Here is an 18,507-nt window from a genome sequence, read left to right as displayed (position 1 = left end):
GGGTCTAGGTGAGGAGCACCTATGCTACTTTCTGGGCCCGTGTTTGTCCCTGTCACACTTGGCAAGGAAGATCCATCACTGCAACCAAGCCTGGGAGCAGCCAGGAATACAACACGGGAAACAGAAACTGCAAGAGAAGAGAACAGTGAAAGCAATGGCCCCAGCCCCTCTCAGCCTGCTGTACTTCTCTACACACAGAGCCATAGGCTGCTGCAAGGCTGAATTCAGCTCTGTTTGCCTACACATCCCTTCACTCTACTTTAACGTCATGGTCATTAGCATCACAAAACACTGCTTATTTAATAAACATTTTAGTGATTATTGCACATTTCCCATAGCTTCCTCTCCAAAAGAGGTCAATTAACAGCTGTCATCTTGTCCAGAAGACCTAGATTTTCCACTACAGCAATGGAAAAAGAAACCAAACAAAACAGAAGAGTGCAAGGGGGGGGGGGGGAAGATTTGTTATTTGAAAAGTTACTGTTTTGCCACCTTTTAACACACAACCATTTTGTGTTCACCATCATAGACATTATTGCTGTCTTATACTGACATGCAAATAGCAGTTCTATAGGTGCATAAAATGCATGTATATTTAACTGTAGAATATTTTTTTTTTATATGCATATATATAAATAATCTGTCTGCACCTGAAGCAACACTTGTGTAACAGCATTCACTCCATGTGTCAATGCACTCTGGGGACAAGTCTGAATACATGATAAGAATCATTTTCAGATTTATTTTCAAAGACCTCCGGCTCTGGGTTTGTTTCATTTAGCTACAAATTCTCTTGGCCAAAATTCTCTGTGACACATTCTAGAGGAAATGCTAAATCACTGCCTGAAACAGTGATTGAGCACCTGGTGGGAAGGCAGGGCCAACCCACGGGACCAGAAGGAGTGGAGCCAGGATCCACCCCTTCCCACATCTCCTTTAAGGGTTGGCAGTGGAGGTGAGGTTATCTCCTCATCAGGGACTGGAGATCCCTGTCAACCCTGAGGCCTTCCAAAGGTAAGCAAATTTTCTTCTCTGTTTCTGTGTCCATGGCTGCTGCTTTTGGGCTTGTCATTTGCTGAAGCCTAGGATATTGTCAGACTGCTGTTATTGCTGTTCTTTCCATCGCATTATAGCATTAAAGCGTTACATACACCCAAGATTCAGTTTACTGTGACTGTAGATCCTATTAGTTAACAGAAAGCATTGGCTAAAGGTGTTTGGTATTCAGATTAGTACTGACTCCTCTTCAGACATCCAGGCTTCACTTTGCTGTCGCAGAATTTGAAAAATTCACTCTGCTTTCCTCTCATACCTAGCAGTTGTATACTGGAGGATACAATTTTCCATAGTGAGAGAAGAATCTGACAAAAAAAAAAAAAAAAAAAAAAAAAAAAAAAAAAAAAAAAGAGCACAAAAGGAAAAATGTGCACATCTACAAAACAAACAAAAGTTAATCAAGCTAAAGGTTTGTTTGTTTGTTTTAATGCAGTTCTATGTTTTGCTAATCAAATTACCTTTTTTTTTTTTTTTTTTTTTTTTTAACGTGTACAGATACTTTTTATCCAAGACTCCCCTGGGAAAACATGCTGTTATTCTGTTTTTTGAGAGTCTGCTCACCTCTTGACTTCTGGCTCTTAAGGTTATTTACATTTGTGAGATCAAGCAACAAAAAAATGGCTTGTACATTCTTCTGGGCTTTCCAATCACACAGGTTCCTTGGAAAACTTTAATAAATCTATTTATTGATACTTTTATATGTAGATGACATCCTGTCCTACACTGGATAGGCATTATGTTGTATACAATGAAAGCAGATACCAGAGAAGTACGGTGTAAATGGCACTATGTCAGTTTGGTGACTTATTTGTGACCAAAATAAAGGAAAAATATTCATAATAGGAGACATTTATCTTAATTTAACAACTTGATAAGTGATTCCTGTTTCTGAAACGCTCTTGATTTCCAAATAGTTAAATTCTTCCAAGATGAGCTCTGTTCTAGGGGAGAATAGGTTTTCTGAGTTCCAAGTCAAAATTCATTGAAAAATTTTAATGTCTGAAGACATTAAAATACTCCTGTACTGCAATTTTGATAAAGGAAAGCTATGAAATGAGACAGGAAAAAAAGGGGAAACCGTTACTCCAAATATATATTTATAAGCAGACACATTACATTCAGTTTTTTTCCATCTTTTCACCAAGGTTCTCTTATTATCCGTGATGATAAAAAATATCTTAAGCAAGGATGAGTCATAGTTTGATATAGAGCTTTCAAAGAATAGCGATAATCCTTTTTCAGAAATTAATACTTTGGATGTTGGGTTTTTGTTGTTGTTGTTGTTGTTTTGTTTTTAAATCACAGAATGCATGAAAACAAAATTAAGAACAACATTTTTCAGATTTTAAAAGTTAGCACTGTATTTCAGTGGGAGCCTAACACCAAACCAAAATGAAAAGCATTTCAATTACATCAAGCAGAGATCTTTTCATCCTAGCAAGAAGTTAAATACTGTTATGGGATTTTATTCAACCTTGCTCCTTACCAATATATTTTGGGCCAACTATTGACAGAAGTAGAAGTTTAAAGATGCATTTTAAATAACCCCTGATGCTAGAGGAGCGTATTTGGAAATTATCAACAAATATAAAGAATACAGCAGCATGTTAGTGGACACTACAAAAGTATAGAAGAAGTCAAGAGCAGCTGCAACAGTATTCTGGTTGTTTAAATTTTTCTTTGGTATGGCTGTTGTACTGTGCATCCAGTATACAATCTTCTAGTTTATAACATCTGGTTAATCAATGTGAGCAAAAAATGAATCTCAGGTTTGTGGCATGTTTGTAGCTTTCTACCTGCCAGTACAGTTCAAAGGCACTGAGTGAGGAAAGTTCAAGAGATGGGGCATCTCTCTTAGTTCTTAGGATGGACAGGATGGTCTCATAGGCTTTACTTTCTGTCATATATCATGCAACACATTTGGGCAAAAGAACACTTGCTTTGGCAATTCCAGGTCATCCTAATGGCAAAGCAGCAGTAGCAACAAGCAGTGGCTTCATACTGTTGTGTTTATTTGTTTAGCTGACATTGCCCCTTTATCTCACTGGTGATTTGGGGCTCACTCAATTTTACACTTCTTCAGACAGACCATCTCCTCTCATCTTTCAGCATGATCATCCTTCATTTTCCTTCCCGCCCAAACCACAATGAGATTCAGACATAGTGTTGTACTAACATAAAATCTGTGTGTGCTCGTGTGTGCATGTGACTGTCCAAATGGATCTTAACACCAGCTGGCATGTTTTGTTACTTCATTTTTCAAGATACTCCTTCAGCAGAAAAATTATCTAAATTAGTGAGAGACACTGGGACTGTATTTGGGGTTGAGCTTATGTCCTTTCCTAAGCAAATGTGAGTTTCTTCAGTATCTTGGCTGCAGGAGTGAGAGGCTGGTTCAATACAGGGCTGGTTATCCACATCTCCAGAGTATCTGTAGTCCTGTTGACCATCTTTTGGTAGTTCTGCTGGTTCTCTTTGTATGGTTGACATTAACCAGGTAGATTCCGAGAGCTGAGAGGGTGATCTCAGCACTGCTACAGATGAAGCTGGTAAAGGCAGTGCTCTAGGATAGGAGGCATAAGGAGAATTCCTGTTTTCTGAAGATGAGGGTTGGTATACATTTTCTTCTGAGGAAGGGACTGAGACTTGAATATACTTGCCAGTTTCTGGGTCATAAAAAGTCTTTAAATTAACTTCAGCTGGTAAATCAACTACATAGTATTGGCCAGAATCGGGGTCTTGGAGAAGTTTACGCTGGGTCAAAGAAGGAGAAGGGCTTACTGCAGACGCACCACTAAGTCTTCTTACACTAGTTTCTGGAGAAGTAAAAGTTGAGTGAGGAGCAGGATGGATAGAATACCCCAGTGGTGAGGGAGATGCTAGTGTGTGTCCAGAACGAGTAACTTTTCTTGCTGCAATGTCTGTATGCTCTGTCTGATGCTTTTTCTGCTGCTCTTCTATTTTCTTCCTCCTGCTTGCCAGCTTTTTGGCCCGCCGCAGAGCCTTTTCTGTTTTTGGTGGCACAGCAGGAGGCTTGCCCGCTCCTCTCTCCCCTAGTTCCAGTCTATCAGCTTCCCCTGCAGGATCAAGTAGAAGATGCCTCTGTGTTGAATTGATTATTTCTTCTGCAGATGTATCAGCTTGACTCTTCAATGCCATGTTCAGTAAGGCAGGGTTTATAGCACCTTCTGTCTCTCCAAGGCTAGAAATTGTTGGTTTCTCTGATGGTAAACTGACAAGAGAGTGCATTGTGCTTCCTGATCTGGGGCTTGTAACAGCAGAGCATTTACTGCTGTCTAACAAAACTTGTGTATCTTCCATGTCTAGCATGTCCTCTAAAGCTTCGTGGGATACAGAAAGATATGTATGGTCCTCTGGTATGGATTCTGTCACAGGGGAAATTGTCTCTGTAGTTATTATTTTTTTTGCACAAGAGCCACCTCTGCGATTAAATAAATGATGGTTCTTAAAGTAATTTACCTTTCTTTCTGTTGGATAGCTGGGGCTGTTTTGTGCTTGGTCATTTTCTGGACCTAAATTTGGTTGTGTTAAGCTGTGTCTTGCCTTCCTAATCTGGGGCTTCTCTTTATCTCTGCAGATACTTCCCTCATTCATTTTCCCAATTTCATTTAACAAAGCACAGGTCTCTTTATCTTCTTCCATCAGCTTCCCTAACAAAAAGCTCTCTGAATCTTGCAGAAGATTGGGGTCCAGTGTTGCTGAAGTAGATCCAGACTCACTGGCATCTCTCCCTCTGTCAGTTGCTCCTTCCCTCACATCCTGCTGCCTTCTGTGCATCGGTGCCAACCAGCCTTGCTCCGGGGCATGCAGCGCATCCTGGGATTGCTTGCTGTGTGCAGCTGGGAGTGCAAATCTACCTTCCATTTCTTTATAACTGCTGCTCACTGTATCATCTAGAGAAAAGGATCTAAACAGAGGCATCTTGACAGCTCTTATTACCTGAGGTGACCTGAATGTATTATTTTTGATCATAAACAGACAGGGTTTGGCTGAACTTGAAGATGGTTGAGTTTGTGGCTCCTCAGATCTTGGAGTGGATGCGTCTTTTATGCTGTCAGAAGCAGAATCCATGCCATTGGCTTCTTCCTTTTTCTCTTGTATTAGCTTTTCTTTCATCATGCTCCTCTGTTCATTCTCAGTACCCTCCTTCCTCTCTGCTGCACCAGTGCCAGAGCTGACACAAGCATAATACTGCAGTTTGTCTTCCCCAGCTGCATTTCTTCTTTCCTCGTGGCTTTTCTTACTTTCTACACTCATTTCAGCTTTAGTCCTCTGGCTTTCTTGAAGACTTTCCTTCTCCACCAGGGGTTCTGGTGAAAGTGGCTCCTCCTGAAATGGTTGCTCTACTGTGGAGATGAAAGATTGTTCAGAAGAACTAGGGCTTCTTTTGCCTTGTGCTTCATGGCCAGTGACTGCCATGTTGGTTTGGATGTCACTGTAAGGTACACCCTCTGCTGGTGAGAGTTGGCTTGGAAGTGTTTTGAAAGCATCATTTTCATTTGGTTTACCAGCCTGTCTTTCCTTTTCCTCAGCTTGGAAACTGGGATTTTGCAAGGGCTGCCCAAGTGTTCTATCTGTATTGTCTCTACTGTATAGTTTCATTGCTGGATAAGGCGAACTTTTTCTTAAATTGGGCTCTTCACACTGATGCCCTAACAAGGGGTGGTCCTCATTACCCCTTGTATTTTTAATCAGATCTTCATGTGTTGAATGATCTTGCTGCAAATTGTCTCCAGTCTGGTGAAATAAAAAGTCTGCTGTTGTCTGGGGTGAACTCAAAGTCAGGTAATTGTCTGTGAAGTGTCCAGCTAAATCAGTTTTATTGTCCTTTTCATGAACACTCTCAGACAACACCGAAGTTATATCACTCAATTCATCTCTCTCTGCCATCTTCATGCTATTTTTTTCTTGCAAATTCTCCTGTATACTTTCCCTAGCCCTATTTCTATTTTCCAAGACTCTTAATAGAGGAGAAGGGGTGTAAATAGTCTTAACACGTTTACGTACATCTTTCAAGTTGAACAATAGACTTGACGCTTTTGATTTGTAACTGTCCCGAGACCTGTAATCACTAAACACACTCCCTTCATCGTCTCTCTCTGACATGCTCTCAGTGGGAGGAGGTGTGAGAGGGATCATCTCACTTTCCATGGGGTCCATCTCCTGTTTTGGTGGTATAATGGGTGTTAAGAGTTTAGTGATGTTAAAAATGGGACTGACTGATCCAGGAGAGTTTGCCTGTTTAATCAGAGGAGTCATATCCTGATCAGGTTTGGCTCCAGATGCTTTTTCAGACAATAAACATGTTTCACTGCTGGCTGAGAACTCCTCTGAAGTTCGTCTTCTCTCTGATGCCCCTTTTGTAGCCCTCAGCCTCCTCCAGGGTGGACTGGTGGTGTTCTCTTCGGTTAAGGTGGCTGGGAGCCCTCGTGGAGGTGGAACAGGTGCCTGGGACAGAGATGAGGGGGAAGCCATCCTGTGAGACATGGACTGGGGTGAGATGGAGGTCTGGGACGTGTCAGGAGGGGAAAGTTGATCTGGAAGCGGCAGGGGTGGTATAGGAGGAGCTTCACGGGTGGGCGGTGTTGGGGGATGTGGGGGAGCTGGGAGTGGAACTGGCTGAGGGACTGAAGGTGGCTGAGGAGGATCCTGGTGCACGTGGATCCTAGGTGGGGGTACAGGAGGAAGAGCAGCAGGAAAATCAGTTCCAGAAGGGAGGGGACCATGAGGTACAAATACAGCTGGGAGGGGGATACTAAAAGCAGTTTCTGGTGGAGTTGGCTCCCTCTGAAAATCTTTCTTCTCCTTCTTAGTAACAGTGGCCTTGACGGGTGGCAATTTAAGTTCACTTGCATGAGATCCTTCAATAACTGTCACTTCTTCAAGGTATGTAAGACTTTCCTTTTTTGTTATTGGATCAACAAATTCCTCTTTTTCAGACAATTTTTTATGATGGACATTCCATGATTCAAAAGCACTATTCTCACTGTGAAGAAAATTGCCTTTTTTTGCTGGCTCATTAACTTTCAAATTTTTGTTTTTGAAAGCATTTTTAGATGAACGAGAAAAATTTGACTTGGCTACTTTTGACATCTCAATCAGTACAGGATAACAACCATCAGAACCACAATAACTCATATCTATTTTATTAGGTCTTTTCTGTGGCTCGTGTTTGCCACTGACATGGTGGCTATCTTGACTATCCTCAGAAAATCCAGACAGTTCCTTGTGGATGTTTAAAATGGCTTTGTTATCCCAGCACGCCATGTCATTTCCATGATTTAATTTACATCTTTGAAAGCTATTTTTAATGGGCTGCTTGCTGGCTATCAGAGAATCTCCTGACCCTTGATTTGCAGTCTTATCAAATGTCTTAATCAGTGAAGACACTTTTGAAACATGTTTATTGTTCCTTGGACCAGGGACTGGCAAATTCAGCTTTTTCCTTTCTGTACCAAGGGTGTTATTCTTGGCACTCTTTTTCTCTTCTGGAGCACACTTTGGTAACTGCTGGAATGTTGAAGCCCACATTGCATGTTCATTGTTTCTTGCTGCTAGCTTGTTACAGCTTGCTGTTAATTTGATGGCATGGTTTAATGCCCCTGGATGAAATTTAGCAGAGAACTGGTGAGTGAAGTCAGGTGAAATGGCAAGATCTGGTTCATTGTAAGAGTCTTCAAGTTCTGCCACGCACAGACTTTTGAAAGCCCGATCTGTGAGGCTGCTCACCTCACGGTCTGTGTCATCCAGGAGACTCCCAATACTTGAGGAGTCGCTCTGTCCTTCTGTATGTTTTTTATTTCCCTGCATTGTTCATGGGAGTCATGAATGAACTATCCAAAGGATTAACACCAGGTGTCAAATGGGCAGGTGACTGTGTTGCGGAGTTCCAGTTGTTTGCAATTTATAAATATAAAACAATTCCTCCAGTCAGTGCTGCAGCATACTGATTCATCTTATGGAACAGGTGAAGGAATCTTTCTTCTCTGCAAAGACAGATTATGAATTATCATTTTTATATAGTAATATTATTAGAAAAAGACTATTTTCTAGATAGATTGGCCACTGACTAATTTGTTGCTATATGTATTTAAAAAAAAAAAGCTAGGAACACGTTAGACAGTATGAAAAACAATTATTATTTCAGTCAATTTGGGTAGTTTGCAGTAGATAGATTAGTTACTGAAAAAGGCCATTACAATTCCTTACTTGAGTTCTTAAAGAGATAAGAGCCAAATTTCACTTTCCTTTGCTTACTTCCAACACTTCCAAGTGCTGTGGAGGTTGGCTTTTTTTGGCCAGGATGAGTAAGTAAATTCAGAAAAAGAATGTCAGTGCACACTATGTCTACAGAAGTGAGCCTTTTTGTACCAGACAAGTTTGCTTTGACAATTACCAGCCTGAGCATGAGAAAAAAGAATGGCACTGTAAGTAAAGCATTAAAAAAATAATATAAAAAGTAGTTTGTTGTGCATTACATGTTCCAAGAAAATACTGCTGAGGGAATATGCTTTAGCCACCCATATTCAGATATGGTTGGGTTGATGTATTGAAACCGAAGAGGCTGCTAATATCAGTTTAGCCAGCAGAAGGCAGGAGCGTCTAGGGGACTCTGTAAGTCCCAGTAAGGGAGTGCAGGGAACATTTGGTTTCACTTCCAGAACTGATGGCAGTGAACGATAACCCATTCAACACAATTATAAAATATCAGTCTTCCTTTAATCTTTGACTGCAGTGTGAAAGCAGGGTCCACATCAAGGTCTATCTTTACATCAATGTGGAGACAGACTGGGGGAATCCTTGGGTGGAATGAATATAAGCAGTAGACCCTTCAGCTATGCTTGAAATGTATACTCTAAAACCCTTCATGGTTTACTTTCTTAGCAATTCAGATAAGTATTCTCAGACTGAACAGCTTGAGCAGGCTATTGGCTAACTACAGTGACATTAAGTTTAGAAGCATATTTAGGAGCTAGATAAAACCCACTCCCTAAAGGAAGTCTGATCTGTATTTCCATTTCCCAGGGGAATTTCATAATTAACTTGTAATGAGCTGAAACACTGAAGTTTTCATCCAAATTAGCATCCGTCTATCCATTCTATACAGGTGGAGTCCATCCTCACCTAGAGTTTGGATCCACTGTAGAACCGAGCAATGAAATACAGAATTCAGCTCCTCCAATTGTCCAGATCCACGTCTCCACTTTGGCTCAGATCTGTAAGACTCCTGGAAATGGCACATCTTTCCCTATGAGGCCTCAGTACTAGCAAATGTGAAAAACCAGAGGAACTGCGATTTCTCAGCTGAGTTACTCAGACACAGTTCTTCAAATGAAAACGCTCCTTACCTTCCTTCTCTACTTAAAAAATTCAGCCAACGCATTTATAAACTGAAATTATCATAGTGAATCTTGATTCTTGTCTTCCCAGTCATAAAATCCCAATGACTTAGAAGAGCTAAATTAGATTAGCACCAGAAATAAAATTAGCTTTTTCCTTTTACGCTGTACAAAGATTTTCAAAACTGATTTTTGTTTCTATCACTCCATGTAATTTTTGGAAATACAGGTGCATACCTGCCAATTTTGCTTCTCATCTCTGGAACTTCCTCTCATGCTTGTATTTGGTTTCATCTCCGAGCATCTTTAGTGAGGAGGTAAAAATAATCCAATGAGGTAGCTTCGGCAGAAGTAGTTTATTGGGATGTTTCCAATCTCCAGCATTTTTGATCTTACGTGAATTCTGTAATTTGAAAACATTGAAGATGTTTGTTTGCATGGGATAAAGATCTTCTCACACGCTATACTCATTCATTCATTTGTTCATTCACATTTTACAACCATTTCAGGAGTGACTTAGAGGATTTCTTACCAAAAGAGCCACAATGATAATAACCTGATAACTTGAAGGTTTGGTAGCTTGTAGGAATCAGGTTCCTAGCAAATAACTGGCACAACCTCCAACACTGGTAGCCTCAGCAGAGGGTTGTGCCATATGGCCTCTTCCTTGCTGCTTTCTGCCTTCCAGTTGTGCCACCTTTTCAGAAGGGCTGCAGAGCAAAATGTGTATTTCCACTCCAGATGCATCTGACTATCTGCTGCCAATGGCGATAGACAGAGGTCCATCTGCTAGACTAGGAAGTAAAGATGCTGAGACCTGAAAGCCCATCCTTTTTTCTGCCTCTGCTGTAAAGGAGAGGAAACATAGACAGATGGTGTAGTGAGGGGCAGTAAAAAAGGAATCTTTGTGCTTCCACATGCAAGTCAAAGGATGCTAAAGGAAAGCTCAGTTATGCTGGACACAGACGGCTGCTTCCTTTTAGCTGTGCAGAGCCCTGGATCTAACCCTTGCATGTCAATATTTATTTCCCACAGGGAAAACTGCCTGGCACTAAGGTAAGGCAAGTAGGATATAGGAGTAGGTACAGTAGATTTTCCTGAAATAAGAGCCCCCTCTGAGGAAACTTCTGCGTAAACCTGCAGCAGCCAAAAAAAGCCTGGAGAAAGGAGCAAGAACTTGCTCACTGGGATGGTCACCTACACCTTATCTGAGAACACTGTTATCTTAAGGACAACCCTGTACCCAACAGAAATTTTTATGGTCTTTTTAAAGTTTTTTGGCTAAAAAATGTATATGTAAAAGCAAAGAAAGAGAAAAATGACACGTTTGGTTGCAGCCAGATGTAGAAGAACATCCTCACCACAGAGATATGTGATGAGTTATCTCTTTGCTCTGAGGTTAAATTATGATTTTACGGCTTCTGTGGTACTCTTAACTGTGCAAAGCCAACACAGCTGTGGGAGCATATGATTATGTTCTGGCTCACTCATCAACAGAGCTGTTGACTAAATTCCAGTGGCACAATGCTTATCACTATTTATTGGTGGTGATGTCTGAACTAGGAAGAAGCTTGGCTTTCAGATCTCATGGGCAGAGGTCTGAAGAGACATCTTGTCCCTTGTAAACTGAGAACATTTGCTGAAAAGTGAGTAGGATAACAATAAACACAGGGATCATGAAGCAATCCCAGCAATTATTTTCCTAGATGGAGTCACTGTTATAAAAACTACTCAATGCTGCTGATTGAAGTAGGCTAGTCTCTGTCTCTGAAACCCTTTGTGAAGATCCTTGTCTCAGCAGGCCATACTGTTAGTACTTGGGCAGTGTAGTGTTTAAAGTGGGAAATGTATCCTCTTCAAACGTTCAAGATACAGGTCACTGCAAGGACGGGATTGAAACAACAGCACTGTACTGGTCTGGCTATCATTTACATAGGTATGATGGCAGCTTCTGAACTGCTGAGGAAAGAAACTATTCACAGTCTGGTTATCTGATAAAATCATATTTCTCTACTTTTTTTGGACAAACATAGCAGTCTGCAAGTAAGATGCAGTGTTTATGCTTAGCTCAGTATTTACTCAGTTCTAGAATTTCAGATACATGAATTTAATCTATTCAATTTCCGCATAGTGAAAAGCAAAGCTAAACATACGAAACTCCTTGGGAAAGGCTGAGGAACATGTCAGGTACCAGGCACTGGGTATCATCTGATGTAAGCTACTGAAAAACTTTGCACAAATGTACAGATTTCAAGGAGCTTAATCAGAATTTAACCCTCCTTCCCTTTTAAAAAGAAAAAGAACTTTTTCAGTGGCTCTTTTAAGTGTCTAGCAAGTTGTGATGAGGAGGTTAAGTTACAGAGACTATTCCTGGCCTGGCACAGACTGAATGTCAACTGTTTTCACTAGGCAGGAGCTGGGTGAACCAGCAAACTTGGCTGTATAGAGTGACATCACTGCTGCTGCAATACATGAAGGCATGGTTTGTTCTTCCACACCCCCATGGGCTGCTATTTGGCTGAAATGTTTTTCCATCTCAGTGGCATTTTGGCAGCACCCTTGCAAGTTACACAGCAGCCTGAAGTCATCAGCACTGCTTCCCCCTGAGCATGGGAAGGGAAGGTTTACTACTTTTCTTAATCTTTGTGAGCTGTTTTCTTTACGTAGTGCTCTTTGTATATGCATCCATCCACAAGGAAGCCCCAAACCCAGAGATCAATCACTACTGGGTAGTAGAGCTGCCAAGAGTGCATGTGTTGTTGGTCATCCTGGGCTGTATTAGAGCTAAGTGCTCCCCTCTGAATTGTCCTGCTGCCTGGGCATCTCCACGAGCACTGCTTCTTCTGACCATTACTCAGGGCATAAGCTCTGGGGGAAGGATCACAGCACCCTCAGAAAGGAGAGAAGCTGCTTGCCAAGACAGACAGTGTCACTTCAGCCACATTTCCCCAGTCGATCAGGAAAGGCAATTTCTGGATTAAGACAGTTAAAAGGTAAAAGCTCTTAGCACAAGTCCTCCTTTCTCTCATCCAGCAAGATCACTTTCATTTATACTCTGTGGTATGAACAGACTATGTGTGACTATGCGTGAACAGACTATGTGAACAGACTGTGTTCACCTTCTTGGTAGAAGAGATACTACATTGCTGAAGTACAAATCCCTGCAACAACCAAAAGAAGATGGAGAACTGGGTCTGCACAGTTTACAGTGCAGACTTCAAACATTGAAAGAAAGTAAGAGAATAGAACAAGGTGACTTTAGCTATTCCAGCATCTGATCATTGCAAAGATCAACCACTGGAGACTGGGGTCCATTCACCTTGAGAACTTGGCCTAGCAATTGTGTCTCAAAAAGCTTGTCCTGGGCCAGAGAAGAGGAGACACTGTTCTTGACTTTGGGCCAACTTCTGTTCTCAGTTACACTCATATAAATCTAGAGTCATGTTACTGACGTCAGTAGAATAACTGAGAACAGAATTGGTGACTCAAAATACATCTACTTCCTAAGCCGACACTGGTGCACTATCCAGAAGGCTATTGAAGTAACTGTAGTCATAGTAAAAAGAAATCCAACATCTCTCCAGAGCCAAACCTCATCCCCATGTGGCATTCAAACCAGTACGTGAAGGAATAGGATTTGGAACTTATAGTAAATTGCTATGCTACCAAATTGTCTCCTTTATAGCCAGAACGTATTTGTGGTAATTTTGATATTTTCTGCAATTATAACCAGAGTATCTAGATCTGAGAGTGGTGTGGTAGATGTGGTGCAATCCCAGACTGAATTGCCACTGCGCGACATGACAGGCCATGAGAAGTAGCACGTAATATATATTTGAGTAGTTAAAACTGTCTATTATTACTGTTCTTAACTCAGAGAGGGCAGTTTTGCATGAATTAAAAATGCTCATTTTATTTCCTGCATCAAACAATATCCTGAGGGTGCTGTGATAGGGAATGTGGTCTTGTTTTGAAGTTTCCCTAAGTAAATATTCCAAATGATCATAAAAATCTACTCCAACTATTTTTTTAGAGGAAGTACTGTTAAAATAAATATGAGCATTATTTTCTTTGTACTAATCAAACTAATCAAAATAGGGTTTTTTTTCTGAAGAAAAAACAGCTGAAGCCATTTTCTCTCTGTGAGTTCTACTGAAGATGGTGTTTCTGCTATCTGGAACTGGGGGCTCATCAGACCTGCAGCTCAAAGAAGATTGTTGCAGCCTAGTAGAAGCATGAATGCAATTAAGGTATATACACAGCTGATGACCATGTGTTACATACCCTGCTCTGTGTTCTGCCTCCAGAGAGAACCTTTTCCAGGCCTCAGCTGGAATGTTTATTTCTTCTGTTCAGAATGCAAACCTTTAAGCACTGAGCCATGAAGAAAAATGGGAGGAACAAAGACTCCTTGCAATACTTATGGAGAATTATGGCAAATCTATTTTTCTCCTTCTGGTTCAATGGCAAAGACCCAACGGATATTTCCAGCTGCTCTCTAGGTTGCCAGTGTCCTCTATATGTCCCATCCTGTCAACATGCCTGTCTAGGCTAGAAGGAAGAGATGTCTCTCAGACAGGGTTGCACTTGAACTGAGGCCTTCTTGCAACCCCTGCTCACTTCTTCCACTACCTGAGCCCTGTCCCTTGTCTTTGTAGAGTCACTAACATACCAAAAGAATGGAAAAAGGCAAAGGTGCAAGGCACATAACTTGGGCAGGTACTGCACTTGACAAACAGTACAACTCTATAAGAATCACTAGGCAAGAGCATGGTGCTCCTTCCATGACTTCCAACAGAGACAAGTGACATTTAAGCAACTGAACCCAAACAATAAATCTCTTGGTATTAAATGTCTGACTGGAAAAGGCCACTGTCTGCAACTACACCAGTCGTTATACTCCGGGATATTTATACAGCTCCCCAGTAAAACGGTGTGTGTATACCTCATAGTTATCCATAGAAACTCTCATTGTACAAGAAGGAATTCTGTCTCATTTACACTTCAGTAGCGAATACTCAACTTCAGCTGATTAACTTGCTCAAGATCAAACAAAACAACTGTAGCAGGGCAAAGAACCTAACCATTATATTCTGAATCCCAGAAGAGGTGCCTAACCTTTGGCTGTTAAGGCAAAAAAAGTGTCTTTCTACTGCCCTTCCTAGAGCATGGTAGTTTATCACAAGCTGCTGCAAGAGCAAGGAAGAAGCTTTATGGTATAAAACCCTTCAACTCAGTATGGTGATGCAGTTCAGCATTACATTATATAGTGAAAATCAGGCAGATCTGCAGGTGACTGTCATACTGCAAAACTCCCATGTCCTCCTCAGGTTCCTGACACCTGTATCTCTTTTTGAGATTGTGAAAAGTCCAGCCCTCCTCGTCAGTTCAAAGTGATGACTGACACTGTATTGGTACTGCCCTTTTATAGAGCACTGACAGGATTTTGGCTAATTAGACAGTTATTCACCTCCTTTCATTTAGACTCAAGCAAGTCTTAGAGGATGAAAGTTATTACTTTCTGAGGGCAGGAAAGGAGATATCCCTACAGCAAAGCAGTAGAGTACTGCGGTACTGCAATAGCTAGAGATGAGGGAAGAGGGAAAACGTGGATGAGAGAACCTTGTTACCTCGTAAAGGAGTGTGCTGGACAGTCCCAACTTTAGTCAGGAGAAAATTGTAATGATATTACATGTAAAAGCATTACCATACCATCTGCACCTTCAAGTTTACACTCAGACCACTGAACCCTCTAGGCAAGGAGAGACTGACCTGCACCCACTCACATAGGATACAGTCTCAGGAAATAACAGGCTTGCAGAAAACAAGATTTTACAGATGGTCTCACCTGCTCCTTTCCTTTTTATCTTCTGGGTGTATCTTCTGGACAGCGATTAGCATTATCTATTTATTTTCTACTAAATTAAAAAAAAAAAATAAAAAATCAAGCCATATGTAGGTGCTAGAGTTCATATTCTAAGTAGTGACCCAGTTTTTTCCACGTGACCCAGTGAATTCCACATGACATGTAACGTCATGAAATAGCCATCATATGTTACTAAAGAAATCTTCCAGATACATCAGTCTTGATTTTGGAAACATGCAGAACTTCCCAAAGGCTTTGTGAGACATAGATGTTCACAGATTGTGTTTCGAGAGGTAACCCAAACCAACATGCAACACATTGTCTCCAGAATCCAGTGCAACTAATAGTATCCCTGAGAAACACCTATCATGGAAGACACACACAAACACACAACAGAAGAGCAGAGAAGACACAACACTGAATTGAGGTGAATATCAGCATGTGGCAACCTGTGACAGGCACAATGCTTGCCAGTTGCACTGTGAGCCTTGCTATCCACGGACAGGCTCCCTTGAGTAGCAGCTAAGGCTGCCTCTCTGAATGCCAGGGTGCAATCAGTGAGGAAACTGTCCATAACTGGAGGACAAGAATTCACATACCCAGTTTTTATTCATCTTCAAACACCTGAGTAACAAATGATGATTTTCATACCCTGTAAACTATCTAAGCACACTAAAATCAAGCCCCAGTTTAATTTTCGTCACTGAAGATTTGCACCAGAATGAATTCATCAGTTCCAGCCAATCTCTATTTTTTGTCTTTACAGAAGATTAAGGCAGGGCCAAGGTTCATTAGTATGATCTGTTAACAACATCCAGCATGATGCAGAACCAATCTAGAGAAACAGAGATCTGCCCTACTAACATCCCCGCAGACAAAATCAGACCCCAAGAACAGTTCAGACCAGGGGATAGGGGCATACATCTGAGCAGGGAAGAAAAGGTGAAGGCCTTGGTTTTCAAGGTTTTCTGGCTCAGGCTGCAGAAAGAGAGATTTCTTACTTATACCTTGCTAAAGGACTCAAGTGCAGTCAAAAGAGCTCAGTTCTTGAGCAAGTGATGTGGAGGCAGAAAATAACACTTCTGTACATGCCATAACATATGACTCAAGCACAGAGCCATCCATTTGCTTAACATCTTTTCTGCAATGACAAACTGCACCTCAATCATCTGCAATGATAGCAGAGCCATTCCAGCTGAAGGACATAATACAAACTCATGCCTGCTACCTGGGAGTCAGTCTGACAGCTTCCCACCCATTGGAGGACTTTGAGAGGGCCACCCACCTGTGCTTCCAGTTGGTACCTCTGGAGGCTGCAATATTTTCTTCCTTTTGAGGGGAAAAAGCCATCTAATGGTCTCCTCATGAACAAGATGAAAGTCCTTTACAATTCCCTCTTCAATGTGAAATGGGTTCTTTTATTTCCTGGGAAGTGAAGATTCCTTTTTCTTATTCAGGCATTGATTCATTGCCATGATTTAATAGTGTGTCCCTAAGGCCCTTCTTCATTCTTTTACAGTTAATGCATATGCTAAGGCATTTCTTGAGATTATCCTGTAATGGTTATGTAAAAATAAGAGAGAAAGAACAAGAAAAGATCAAGTTTTAAGCAGAATCCACCCTTGTTCCCAAGAGGGAGGTCAATGACTGGCTTGAGAGAGGATAACCCAGAGGAGCTCCTTCAGTAGCATCACTCAGCAACTTCAGTGACACTGTAACCACCCTGAAATACACCTCAACGGAGCAGAAGCATCAGAAGTGTGCAGAACTGTACAACAGTTAGCACTGAACCTGACAGTCAAGCCAAACTGACATGAAGGTGTGACAACTTACGTCTGATTCAGCTGTAGCCTGGTGGAGGCATACCTGAGACAGAGGGTCTGTACTGGCTGTAAACTGCCGGGTACTGCTGTTTGATGACTGTGTGTAAAGCTGTATCTAAATGTTAGCCACATGTATCCCTTTTAGAGATTTTCCTCAGAATTTCACAGAATTTTCATCTATCTTTTATAATTGGAAGATATGAGTTGGGTGGCCTTCAGGTACCTGGCTCTGCCACCAAAACAGCTTCAGACATATTTTCTAAGCAACAAGGAAAATAACCCTGAAACTGTTGCAGTGCAGCGATGTGAGAGACTGAAAAAAAAGATGCATCGACGTTTGACCTGCTTAGCTCACAGGAAGGTTGGTCTGACTGTTACTGGATGATTTAGATAAATCATTACTGGCTAATGCCTTCATGTATATCATTATTTGCAAGCACAGGAGATGAATAATAAAGAAACCCAGGACTGTAATTAAGTATCTGCTTTCTATCCCTGACTAAAGAGGCTCATTTGGTCAGGAAGAGGGTGATCAGGGAAGGGCTGTATTCTGATGGCTTCAGTACTGCCTCAGTTTCCCTATGAGCTGCCTGGAAACAGGGTCTCCATGGCAGTCTCTCCGATCACAGTACACACTCCCATACCCCAGCTTCTTGCAAGCCAGCACAGCTAAGCCTACAGCTAACAATCACTTGCAGAATTCCGCTCTGCCAGCAGCTTTCTGTGTGAGCAATCCCAGCTCCAGTGGAGAAATTAAAGACTGATGCAGTGGTATTTTCTCCCAAGCTGGGCCATAGATTTAGCTGGCTTTTTACTGGTCTTACATTGTATTGCACAGCTCAAGTAATGCAAGCACAAACAAAACAAACATTTCCAAGGAGATAGGATTCAGAGGCTGCAGAGTGAAATCTTTGTACACAGATTTGTGCTACAAGGATGCAGTTATACCTGCATGCCCTTACTTGGCTGGGCCCTTCCAGTTCGTAGGTGAGCACTTGTTAATAATGTTTTGCTAAGTAAGCCATAAAAAATGCATGTAATTTAAATATTGTTCCAGTGGAAAGCATGGAAGGACAGAGAAATTTGTTTCAAGCCCCTGAATGCAGAGAATCTCTAGTTTGTTAGTATTTTTCACAAGTCTATCCTCCAAGCAATTAACTGGGGGTTTCTGCTCCTTGCATGGGCAGTTCTCTGAAGAACTAAAGGGGAAGAACCTCAAGCTTTGAGTCTGTGCGGAAAAGGAACTCCTTATTTCTTCTCACTTCTCCTTCCCTCCCACTCCCCCACCAACAATGGCAGGATACCAGCAAGGGATCTCTAACTGAGAACTGACAAAGTCAGCCTCAGTTGGCCACTATGGCCTTGTGAGAGGATTTTTTTCCTTATTCAGAACTAACTGGAT

The 18,507-nt window shown here is 41.5% G+C and overlaps 1 protein-coding gene across 12 annotated transcripts in view; it reads right to left on the bottom strand.

Moving 5' to 3' along the window:
* Positions 1-1,681: 1,681 nt before the first annotated feature.
* The window catches only part of CUNH10orf71 (chromosome unknown C10orf71 homolog), a 28,350-nt gene continuing 11,524 nt past the window's right edge, over positions 1,682-18,507 (bottom strand). For 3 of the 12 annotated variants that reach the window (XM_042862843.1, XM_042862842.1, XM_042862839.1), the window contains 4 exons: positions 16,568-16,707; positions 15,265-15,334; positions 9,654-9,819; positions 1,682-8,063 (listed from right to left, as the gene is read on the bottom strand). In XM_042862843.1, coding sequence (XP_042718777.1) covers positions 3,316-7,887 — 4,572 coding nt within the window. In that variant the 5' untranslated portion in view covers positions 7,888-8,063; positions 9,654-9,819; positions 15,265-15,334; positions 16,568-16,707 and the 3' untranslated portion in view covers positions 1,682-3,315. Of the gene's footprint in view, positions 8,064-9,653; positions 9,820-9,972; positions 10,263-15,264; positions 15,335-16,567; positions 16,708-18,507 lie in introns of all 12 variants that reach the window. The other 9 variants (XM_042862850.1, XM_042862849.1, XM_042862844.1 and 6 more) reach the window with 7 other exon arrangements.

The sequence above is a fragment of the Lagopus leucura genome, unplaced genomic scaffold, assembly GCF_019238085.1.
Source record: "Lagopus leucura isolate 7727_CA_CO unplaced genomic scaffold, USGS_WTPT01 Super-Scaffold_739, whole genome shotgun sequence".
In the NCBI taxonomy this organism is placed as follows: domain Eukaryota; kingdom Metazoa; phylum Chordata; class Aves; order Galliformes; family Phasianidae; genus Lagopus; species Lagopus leucura.
The sequence above is the reverse complement of the archived record's forward strand: the minus strand, read 5'-3'. Positions and strand labels throughout refer to the sequence as shown.